Raw genomic sequence first — 12,935 nt, forward strand, 5'->3', positions numbered from 1 at the left:
CTTCCAAAACAGAAAGTCCAGGCTCAAATGGTTTTGTTAGTTCATTCCACCAGACATTTAAGGATGCAATTATATCACGTTTCTATAATCTTTTCTAGAAGCTTGAAGCAATGACAATACTTCCCAATTCATTCTAAAAGGCCAGAATTAATACTATAAAAATCTGAAAAAACATTATAACACCAATATCTATAGATGAGTATCTCTAATGAACATAGATGCAAAAATACTCAACAAAATATTAGCAAATTGAATTAAATAATGTATAAAAAAGTATTACACATATGACCAAGTGGGATTTATTCAGATGTGCAAGATTGGTTCAACATTTGAAGATAATCAACATTAATCCATTACATTGGTAGTCTTAAAAAGTCTAAAAAAATCTTTCTATCAATAGATGAATAAAAGGCTTTTGATAAAATTCAACATCCATGCATGGTTTCTTTAAAAAATCTCATTAAATTAAGAATAGAAGGAGATATTCTTTACCTTGATTTAAAAAATACTGAAAACCTATAGCTAACATCATACTTTAACGGTGAGAAACTAGAAGCTTTTCCTCTAAGATCATGAAGTAGGCAAGGCTGCCCACTCTTACCACTCTATTTAAACATTGTACTGGAAATCCTACTAATGCAATAAAGCAAGGCAAGGAAACAGTAACTGTACATGTTAGGAAGGAAGAAATAAAACTGTTCAGATGACATGATTATCTATGTAGAAAATATGAGAACCAGGAAAAAACTTCTGGAATAGCTAATAGGTTGCAAAATGCAGGATTAATATTCAAAAGGCATTTGCTTTCCTATGTACCACAATAAACAAATAGAATTTGAAATTAAAAACATAGTATTAGGGCTGAGGTTGTGGCTCAGTGGTGGAGTGCTTGCCTAGCATGTGTGAGGCACTAAGTTCACTCCTCAGAACCAGGCACAAAAAAATAAAAAAGTTATTAAAAATACAGTATCATTTACATTAGCAACACAAAATTTTTGTGTAATATGTACAGTATCTGTAAGGAAAACTATATAAATCTGATAGAACTAAATAAATGAAGAGATATTCCATTTTCTTGAAAGATGTAATATTGTCAGATGTCAGTTATTCACAACTTAATAGATTCAGTGCAATTCTATTAAAAATTCTAGAAAGTTATTTGTGAATTTCAGCTAACCAGTTCTATTTTATATAGAAAAAGACCCAAAATGTGCCAATTTATGTCAAAAAAGAAGTCATAAAACTGACATTACATGACTTAACACTGTGAAGTTATGTAATCATCACAGTGAGTTTTTAGTGAAAGACTAGACAAATAGATCAATAGAACAAAAGCCCACAAATAGACCCATATAAATATAGTCAACTGGTCTTTGAAAAAGGAGACAAAAGAAATACAATGACATGATTATCTATGTAGAAAATCTGAGAACCAGGAAAAAACCAAAGATAGTCTTTTCAGCAAATGGTGCTAGAATAAATGGATATCCAAGAGCAATAAAAAATAAAATCTAGAGACAAACTTTGTACCTTTCAAAATGGATTATAGACCTGAGTGTAAAACACAAAACTCATAGAAAATGACATTGGAGAAAATCTAGGTGACACTGGATATGGCAATGACTTTTTAAAATACAATTACCAAAGGTTCCCTCCATGAAAAAAAATTTATGAGATGGACTTTAACATTAAAAATTTCTGCTCTGTGAGTTATTCCATTGCTTGATATTTATCCAAAAGAACCAAAATGAGCATACTTAGCAATATAGTCACTTCAATGTTTATAGCAGCATAGTTCACAATAGCCAAATCATGGAATGAGCCCAGATGCCTGGAAGAGATGAATGGATTAAAAAAATGTGGTATACATACACAATGGAGTTTTACTCTGCCATAAAGAGGAATGAATAATGGCTTTTGCCAGTAAATGAATGGAAGTGGAGAACATTATACTAACTGATATAAGCCAGACTCAAAAAAATCAAGGGTCAAATATTTCCTCTTACATATGGAAGCTAGGGCAAAATAAGGGAAAGAAAGTGGTGGGGTGGGGGAATCAAATATATAGGGAAGATCAGTGGAATAGAAGGTAGAGAATGATAAGGAAGGAGGATGGGAATGAGGAGGAAATATGGAATGAATTTAACAAAATCATATTATGTGTATCTATAAATGTACTAAAGGTAATTTTACCTTTATGTATATGTAGAAGTACCAATCAAAAATAAATAAGCAAAAGGAAGGCAGCAGAGCAGAAGAAGGAGAATAGTGGAAAGGAGAAGGGGAGGAAAAGAAGTGGGAATGGGAATTGAAATGAAATTCCTTGCAGGTGTGATTTTGCCAAAATGAACACAGCTACTAGGTATAACTATAATACTCTAATAATTTTTTTAAATCTAAAAAAGAAACCTTTCTGTTCTATGGAGTACATTTTCAAGAGAATTAAAAGATAAGCTACAGATTGGGTGAAAAATATCTGCAATGTATACATCTATTAGGAGACTGTTATCCAAAACATACAAAGAACTCTTAAAACTCACCAATAAAGAAATAAATAACCCATTTTTAAAATAAGTAAAACACTGGAAAGATAACTCACAAGATATACAGATGACAAACATACAAAAATGTTCAACATCATAGGTCATTATAGAATTTCAAGTTTGAACAATAGATTCCCTAGCATGTGTGAGACATTGTGTTGGATCCCCAGCACTGAAAGAAAGTAATCAGCAAAAGTAATAAAAATACTAATTGACTATTACATATCTACTAGAATAGCCAAAATCCAAAACACTGATACCAAATCCTGATGAGAATGCAGAGTAACAGGAACTATCATTTTATTACTGTGGGAATGCAAAATGTTGAAGTCTCTTTTTAAGACAATTTGACAGTTTCTTACATAAATAAACTTACTCCCATCATATAATCACACTCATTTATTTTTACCCAAATGTGCCAAAAAATTTTTAAGCTGATGTTTGTAGCTTAATTTTTGTAGCATAATTTCCAAAACTTGGAAGCTATCAAAATATTCTTCATTGGGTGGGTGGATAAACAACTGTGGTACATCCAGATAGTGAAATATTATTGAACACTAAAAATAAATGAGCTATCAAGCCTTGAAATATCATGAAGAAAATGTGAATACATATTGCCAAGTAAAGGAAGCCAATCTGCAATGGCTATATTCTGTGTTTTTCCATCTATACAACATTCTATAATGAGCAAAACTATGGACACAGTAAAAATATCAGTGGTTGCCAAAAACTGGGGACAGGAGGAATGCATAGAGCATAGAAGATTTTTAGGACAGTGAAACTATTCTATAAAATTCTTCAATGGTAGATATCTGTGCCCACCATTAAAAGCCTAAAGCTTTCAGGATGATGTAAAAACACTTTCTTTTCTCCTTCAATTCTCTTCATGGTGATATGTTTATTCCTTTTTGTGTTCTATAATTTCGTTTTAGCTAAATAATGTGTACCCTATCTGCCCTGGTGAACAAGCCTGTTTTTGATTTTATTTCCCCTTTTCCATCTCATCTTTTTCACTTAATCAAGACTCTGGAGGGCATGGTGGTTACACCTGTACTCTTAGCTACGAGGGAGACTGAGGCAGGATAATTCCTTGAGTTTAGGAATTAGAGAGCAGTCTCAGCAATATAGTAAGACCCCATCTGGGAAAAAAAAGAAAACACACCCCCTTATTCATTTAGTTTGTTCTCAACTTGAGCAAGATAACAAATATATTAATTTTAAAGGAAGTGCTTATTTATTTAAATAAATATCTAATTAGCAAAATTCTGTGAAATATGATTAAATTATGGGAAAAATACATGGGATAGAGAATTTTTTATAGCCTTATTAGAAGAAAGATATTAGGAATAATAGAAACTAAGGAATCACCCTAGGGCCCTAACAATAATTTTCTGCCCAGATCAGCCTCCTCATAATTGGTAGTATAATTCAGTATGATTCAAACTGTTAAGGGAGCTGGGGAACAAAATCCAGCCCCTTGCCTGTTTTGTAAAGGTCTATTGTGTTACAGTGACAAAGTTGAATATCTGTAACAGAGACCATATGATTCACAGTGCCAGAAAGTTTTTAATTATATGTCTTTTACTGAAAAAATTTTACCAACCAATCTCCTAGAAGATTATTCCTTTATCACCCCCCCAACCCAACATCTGGAACTGAGCTGTGATTTCTTGAGTATCTTTTCTTAAAAAATATTTTTTTAGTTGTAGCTGGACGCAACATCTTTATTTATTTTTATATGGTTCTGAAGATCCAACCCAGTGCTTTACATGTGCGAGGCAGGTACCTTCCCAATGAGCTATAGCCCCAGCCCCTCTTGAGTATCTTTAAGGTCTAAATTTTCCTTTTGCCTCAAATATAACCTGAATAAACACCATCTTATCAGAGAATATTTAGATCATAAATCATCTGTATCCCATCTTATTCCAATACTTTACCCAAGAACTTAGTAGCTAAATTCATTGCATATACTCTCACTTTTAAAATAGCAAATATGGGGACCGGGGCTGTAGCTCAGTAGTAGAGCCCCTGCCTCACGTGTATGAGGCACTGGGTTCGATCCTCAGCACCACATAAAAATAAATAAATAAAAATATTATGTCCATCTACAACTAAAAATAAAATTAAAAATAATAAAATAGCAAATATGACTTATTATAGAATATTTTCAACCATTTTCTCTCTATAAATAAAAATCAATATTCAAATATAATGAAATATTTCTATTTTCCTTGATAGAATAAAGATTTTGGTACACTGAAAAGCAATACTATTCTGGAGGTAAATAATTCTTTTAATAGAATAGACAATACAGGAGCAAACTATCTCAGTAAGTACTCTCCTTTTTTTTTTTTTTGGTACGAGGGATTGAACCCAGGGTGCTTAATCACTGAGTTACATCTCCAACCCTTTTTACTTTTTATTTTGAGACAGGGTCTTCCTAAGTTGCTTAGGGCCTCATTAAGTTGTTGAGGTAGGCCTTGAACTTATGATCCTCCTGCCTCAGTCTCCTGAGACACTGGGATTACAGGCGCATACCACCATGCTTAGCCTGTTCTCTTATTTTTGAGGAACTATTTTAAGAATAAAATATAGAGAATGAATTATATAACAAAAAAACTAAATGTCCATCTAGTCTTTCCCAAATCTCTATATTTTGCCTTTTGTTTTTGCAATCCTCCTACCTCAGCCTCCTGAATAGCTGAAACTGCAGACTTACCATGCCCAGCTTCTGCTTTTTGTGTGTGTATGTGATGCTGGGAATTGAGCCCAGGGCTTCATGCATGCCAGGCAAAGACTGTACCACTGAGCCACCTCCTTAGCCCCAGTTTATGCCTTTTTTAAGTTATGAGATGAAATGAGAAAAAATATACATAGTCTTATACTTAAACATTTATTTATCATTTCTGTTGACTTTATTTCTGATTATTAATGAAAGTTACCATCCAGTATCATTTCCTTTCTGCGTAAAACATTTTCTTTAGTGTTTCTTTGGCAAGAATGAATTTTCTTCAGTTTCATTTATTCAGACAAGTCTTTACTTTAACTTTATTTTTGAAGGATAGTTTTACTGAATATAGAATTCATGATTAAGAGTTACTTTTTTCTGCACCTTTGAAATGGCCTCATTTTTTTCTTATGAGAGTGCTACTATTAGTCATATTATTCTCCCCTTGTATATACACATCTCTTACTACTTCTATGATTTTCCCATTATGATTGGTTTTCAATCACATAATGACATCTCTAGATGTGGCTCTCTTTGTGTTTATTATTTGGGATTCCTTGAGCTTCTAATATTTTAATATTTTTCATTACAGTTTTGGAAGTCTAAAAACTTCCATGATCTTCTTCAATATCTTTTTGCCCCTTTGTCTCTGTCTTCTCCCTGTGGTCCTCCCATTATGTATATATTTGCACTACTAATATCCCCAAATTTTCCAATCTGTTCATTTTTCCTGATTCTTTTTTCTTCAGATTGATAGACCTCTTTTGATATATCTTCAAGTTCACTGATAATTTCTTTTGCAAACTCAGTATACAATTGAACCTCACTAATGAATATTTCATTTCAATTTTTATAAATTTTAATTCCTTCTTCCTGTTTTTAAATATGTTCTGTCTCCTTATTTATGTTTTCTAATAGATGAGACATTGCAGTAATACTTTTCTTTATTTGAACATATTGATGATACTTTGAAAACTGTCTCTAAATCGAATACCTGAATTCAATCAGTTTCTATTAACTGTTTATCCAGATATGAACCATATTTTCCTATAACATGTCTATTAGCTGAAACCCAAACATATTAATTACACATTATAGCAACTTTGCACTTATTTTTATTTGTTGAGGGTTTCGTTGTTGTTGCTATTGTTTGGTAATTTGAGTGCAACTGAAATCTTTTTGCCCCAGTGGCTAATGTCTTTTATAATAGTTATTGTTGTTCTTTGGTATGTCTTCCTAAGGGTTTCCCGTGTACCAATTGTATAGCTTAGTAGTCACCTAATAAGTTGAAGAAGCCATTGTATTCAAGTGGGTAAGGCTTCTTTTCTGCCTGGTGATCTATGGGTGAGTTGGTAAGTGCATTTACAGTCACAGCTAATGCTCAAATCTTGATTCATCTTTACTCTTTGCTGTATTCTCTTCTTTACTGCATACTTCCCCATCAGCCATGCATATATGGAGAATTTATCTCAAATTTTCAATGACTCTCATTTCCAGGATTTCCCAGTTAAATTTTTGTCTTGTCTGCCACTTGCCTCAACTGAGACTGCAACTTCAGAATAGCAAAGCTGCAGGTTTTCTCTTTTCATTTTCTAATTTTCACTGGCAAAGCATGGGTTTACTTCTTCTTCAACACCATATCAAATATGCCCTACCTCTGGCAGAAAAGCTGAGAATTTTTATATCCCTCTCCATTCTGAAAAAAATTAACAGTTTTTTTTTTCCAACTCAGCATTGGGAAGAGATGATTGCCGAGAAGAATGGGAACAACCTCAAGCGGGAAGACCTCTGACTCCCAGTGATCCTAGTACTTTTTCTATGAATAAACATCTCTCAATTTAATAATTAACTTTGGTCAATTTTCAGGGTCCTGATATGGTTGTTTTTGATAATTTGGTGCCATTTTTATGTGGGTTGTTTTTCATTCTTAGGTATGGAAATAAAGCGCCAACCTATTCATACCACTATTATTGAAAGCCCCCTCCCACCTTATTTTTATAGTACCTGATTAACTATTTTCATTAGTAATATGTAATAAAATCAACACTTTTTAGTCTAACCTATGTGTTTGTAAACTTCTTTGTGCAATATTTCTTCCATTTTGATTTTGTCTCCTATTTCTAAAACATAACTTTCAGTAGGTTTCTCCTCAGTAAAGATATGCTCTTAGATGTATTTGCTTAATATTTTCAATTTGTCCAGTTTTACTGGATGCAGAATTCATCATTAGATATTTATTTATCTCTGTACTTTGAAGACTTTGTTATCTTCTAGCCTCTTGTTGTTTTTGGAATCGAGAATCTGCAGTAATGTTTATTTCTTTACAGATAATCTACTTCTTTCTCTGGATTCTTAAGATCTTATATTTGTGTTTGGTAGTCTGTACTTTCTCTCAACAATGAATTTAAGTGTCTAATTATTTTTTTAAGTGAGACATTTGAATTTATTTAATTCCCTTATGTAATCCTTTCTTATCACTCAATTTCCACTTTAGTTCTTATTACAATGATTGAAGTCTGATTCTGATAAGTATCTAATTATTTTTACTTAATCTAAGAACTCATTTTGCTTCCTGTGTTCAAATCATTACCAAATTGATTATGTTTTTAGTCAATCCTGTAAAGTATATTGTCTTTCCTTCACTCCTTCCATGCTATTTCTATAATTACTATTAGATTTATTTTAGGCCTTTTTCATAATCTAAATCTCTACCCTTTTCTATCTCAATTTTCTTTTTATGTTATATTCTGGGTAATTTCCTCACATCTATTTGTTATGTTTCCCTCTTCAGCTGTTTGCAGCCTGCCATTTAAGATACTTAGTGATTTTCAATTTCAGTATTATTTTAGCTTCTGTTCAGTTGTTCCATTTGATTTTTTAAAAAATATTTCCAATTTTTTCTCATATCTCCAAGTTTTAAAAATTTTCTTTGCTCTCTTTAAAAATACTTATAGTGTCTATCTGGTAGTCCTAATAGATGAAGTTTTCATATATTTAATCCTCTTCTTTGTTGTCTCTATTAACTTTTTCTCATGATATATTTCTTAAGTTTATATTCATTGGAGCTTTATTTACATAGTCTGGAATCAGAAGTGTTCATTAGAGATATTTTGAATTAGTAGCTATCAAGTGCTCCAGAGATGGTTCCATGGGTCGGGGATCATTTTTATGCTTGGTTTAGAACTTTGGGGGTTCCCAATCCATGAAAATCTTGTAAACATGAGCCCTAAACATAAGTTATATAAGGTCTATTTTATATATGAATTTTCAAAGGAGATTTTGCCATCTAGAAACCAGCTAAAACAAACTGCCCGGTCTCCTCAGTTTGCCAGTAGAACAATATTTTTGAGTTCATTTTTTAGTACAGCATTAGCCCTTTAGGTGTTCACATTTTTTCTAGGTGACAATACTGGGGAGGAGGCAATAATCTTAGTTTTAGCTTCCTGCTTTGAGCAAGTCAAAATCTTCCTCGTTTACATTGACATTTTTCTGTAACCAAAAAAAGACTTCACAGCTAAAAAAAAATTGCACTTTTGCTGTTTTAATAACCTGAAAATCACCAAAACTTATGATTCATAGTAAATGAAGGTAGGTAGAAATTTACAGTATAACTATCTTTCCTTTATGGAAACCTCTGGACTATTGTATTTATTTGTATGTATTTGCCAGAAACAAGATGTATATAACCTTATTCTACTCACTCTGTCTACCAATATTTCCTACACATATGTACTTTATATTTATTTTTCACCAAGTCCAGGTGCACTTTTTCCAGGCCTTACCCTCCCTAGTACACTTAGATCAAATATCAACTGAGTTACTTTCAGTACAAAGATTTAGTCTGCTCATGTTAAAAAATTGGCACCTTGCCATTGTTATCTTCAATAAAGTTGAGATTTAATGTCATGGCCAATCGTCATCTTATTCTGAAGCACAAAATTCAGAATATCTCATATTGCCATGATACTCTTTAAAATTATATGTTTTAGCACTTTAAAGAATTCACATGGAATTTTTTCTTTCTTTTTTTTACTTACATTAAATTCATTTTTAAAGGATACATGAAACAGAATTTGTACATATTAATGGTGTACCATGTGATGTTTCAATATTTAAATATACTGCATGATGTTTAATTAGGATAATCCTGTCTTAAGAATTTATCATTTATTACTTAAAGTTGTACAAGTGTCTTTTTAAATTAAAAATGCATTGTTTAAAGCTTGTTTCATAAATTAACAGGGTCTTTGGAATATATCTTAAGTAGATGTCTCTCTTCAGTAATACTAGTAAGCAATATTATTTTATACTATGGATTGTTATATAGAACTGGCTATTATTGAATTCATCTTTTGTTTGTGTACAGCTATGTCTATAAAGATATGTAGATACATTTTTTTTTATATTTCAGGAGTTATACTCTGTATGCTGTGGTGTTTAACCTGGACATTCTCAGGCTCTGAAGCTCTTCCTGGTGGAAATTTATTTGGACTAATAATTATTTTTTGTAGTGCCTTTCTTGGGGGGAAATTGTTGGAAATCATTAGAATACCTTCAGTGCCTCCACTTCCACCCCTTCTTGGTAAGTATCTCTCTTGTTCATTGTTGACTGAATTTTGAACATTTTCTAATTGGCCTAGATATGATTCAGAAATATTTCAGTTTAATATAATCTGTGCAACTTCTCTGTGTATGTATTTATTTTATATGTGTATCCATGTGTATATATATGTCTTTTTTCCAAAAAAAAAATATTTTTTAAATAATTTAAATATCCTCACTACATGATTCTTGTTGCTCCATTTCTTCATAAATAATTTTTTCTTAATTTTAAATATATTATAGAAAAAGAAAAATATAGAAAAGACTGAGTTTTTGTGTATATCATGTAACTTGAATACAAGATTTAAATAATATACTGACTAGGGCACCAAAAGGTCTATGATTTTTGAGTAAGCTGTTTGGTCATCAGCACTATGTATATTTATGGATTCCTCACCTGCATTATGCACTGTTTCTTCATCACCAGTGTTCTGTAACTCTCCAGCTGAACAGAATAAAATTAGTGGAAGAATTTTTATCAGAAATGTCTCATATCACTGGGTGCAGTAGTACATGCCTGTAATGCCAGTGGCTTGGGAGGGTGAGACAGGAGGATCTCGAGTTCAAATCCAGCCTCAGCAAAAGGAGAGCACTAAGCAACTCAGTGAGACCCTGTCTCTAAATAAAATACAAAATAGGGCTGGAGATGTGGCTCAGTGGTTGAGTGCCCCTGAGCTTAATCTCTGGTACCTAAAAAAGAAAACAGAAAAGAGAAATATCTCTTATCTTCTAAGTAATCAATACATCTAAATATTCAATATACTATCAGCAGAGATTATCTCTACATCTTATATCTAATGCATTTTCTATGTTCATATACCCTTAGAGGACCTTCTAAGTATTTATTGAATCTTTTTCCTCCTTCCCAAAACTTGTTTTCTCTATAGCTTAGGCTGTTTCTGTCTTTTGCATGGACTATGGCAGAATCTTTTAACAGACTTTTGTCTCCAGTTTTATCCCTGTCTAAATCATTAAAACTATAATGTATCAAACACTTCCTGCTTAAAATCTTCCTGTGGTGCCTTATTCTGGCCAAAGGGAAACTTTCAACGATCTGGCCCCTCCAGCTCCTTCTTCCATTCCCATCCTGTCCTTTATGATCCAGTAACAATGAATTACTTATATCACATTTAGATGTGTTGTTTCTTATCTTCATTACTTTATTCATGCTGTCTCCTCTTTTTGTATATAACCTGCTCTTTATGCAAAGTAAAAAGAGACATGTTTTTAAAGAGGGGAGTGTCTGTTTTTCTCTCTTGAATAATTGAACTAAACCAGACATGCTTTATGTTCTTCCTTTCTTTTTTAAGGGATGTTACTGGCTGGTTTTATGATCAGGAATATTCCATTCATTGGCAAACATGTCCAAGTACATAACACATGGTCTGCAACTTTAAGAAACACTGCCCTTACCATTATCCTAATACGAGCTGGGCTTGGACTTGATCCACAGGTAGATTTTCAAATGTATCTTGAATTATTTCAAATATTAGAGGCTGGTAGGAAAGAAAAAGAGACAGAATTTTTGTAATAGCTGTTCCAAATAGAGCAAACTAAGATAAAGAACAAAGACTTTGCAAAAGTACTGGCATCTTAATTTCTATTTCTAGTTATCATTATTACCTATATGAAGAGAAATCATTGTGGTGTATGGTCTCTATTGGGGAGCATCTATAATTGTTTACACAGAGAAATGTCTCTTATGCAGCACTTGTATTACTTGGGAGGCTCTTCTATGGAGAACTATTTACTTTTCAGTTAATAAAGGAAAGGTCACCCTATAAAATGATTCTTTTTTTTAAGGAGATTAAGAATTCAATAATATATTTGTTTCATGACTTTTTCTCCATAGAGTATGTTCCTGTTTTGTTGTAAAAGCACATTAATTATTTCATAAAATATTATAATATGGGGATCATAAATCTTTTTGGCTTTAAGAGGATGACTATACATGCACATAATAGCAACTCAAATAAATGTGGCAAATGTATATGTTTAATGCAAATATTATCCCATAAGCATAAATAATTATAGCCAGTGATAATTTTATTTTCCAATAGAAAATTTGAACCTCTGAGAAAATTGAAAAGTTCTCCCTTTTTAAATTAATTATAAACTTAAGTTATTTTTATGGCATTTTGGTGTGTTCTATTTGTAAATATTAATTTAGTCAAATAGTTAGTTGCTAAAAGGTAATTAATGGAAAACACCCATAGGATATTATCATTCTATCAAATATTAGGAAAATTAGGCAGTTAGAAAGATTTAGATACTTAGTTATAAAATAAATCCTTTAAAATAACTATAATAATATTTTATAAAGTATGAAATTATTTATTATCCAATGTATGATGATATATAAAATGAGCTATATTAGAGTTTCAAGCCCAATAGAATGATCTGGCCAAATAAGATGCAGTATAGTAAAAGTTTATTACTCAAAAAACTCTCTAATTCAATGTTTGCTTAAATACTTTCCTTTTTGACCTTTGTAAGTTTACTCAAATATTACTCTATATTTCAGGCTTTACAACATTTGAAAACTGTTTGTTTAAGATTGTCTTTCGGTCCATGCATCTCAGAGGCATGTGCAGCTGCTGTTTTTTCCCACTTCATTATGCAGTTTCCTTGGCAATGGGGATTTCTATTAGGGTAATTTTTTTCTTTTTTGCCTATGAAAATACACAGTTAATGATGATTGGTTGAAAACTATTGAAATATTCAAAATATTGTATAAACAAGCTCTTCATTAAAATTTGTTTTCATAAAGTAAATGACCTTGGAAATCAGTTGACCAAACACAGAGCCATGTCCCAAATCTATGATGTATTTGACAAACATTCATAGTTCTTAAATATGTAGTGCCATGGTAATCCACTTCATCAATTTATTCTTTCTTTTCTGTATTATAATGTATTTGTATATTTATCCTATCTAATGGCCTCTTCCTCCTATACTATATGTATGTATATATATGCATGTGTATATATGAAAGATATTTTTATAGTTATATATTTGTAATGTTTAAAAACTCCCATTTTTAAAAACACACAAATAAAAAC

General features: G+C 31.8%; 1 protein-coding gene across 1 annotated transcript in view; it reads left to right on the forward strand.

Moving 5' to 3' along the window:
• Slc9b1 (solute carrier family 9 member B1) overlaps nt 1-12,935 on the forward strand; it is a 113,570-nt gene that overhangs the window by 6,008 nt on the left and 94,627 nt on the right. Inside the window, exons 3-5 of the mRNA XM_027935469.2 lie at nt 9,683-9,853; nt 11,184-11,326; nt 12,398-12,525. Of these exons, the coding sequence (XP_027791270.1) occupies nt 9,683-9,853; nt 11,184-11,326; nt 12,398-12,525 (442 nt within the window). The remainder of the gene's footprint in view (nt 1-9,682; nt 9,854-11,183; nt 11,327-12,397; nt 12,526-12,935) is intronic.

The sequence above is a fragment of the Marmota flaviventris genome, chromosome 7 (assembly GCF_047511675.1).
Source record: "Marmota flaviventris isolate mMarFla1 chromosome 7, mMarFla1.hap1, whole genome shotgun sequence".
NCBI classification, from domain to species: domain Eukaryota; kingdom Metazoa; phylum Chordata; class Mammalia; order Rodentia; family Sciuridae; genus Marmota; species Marmota flaviventris.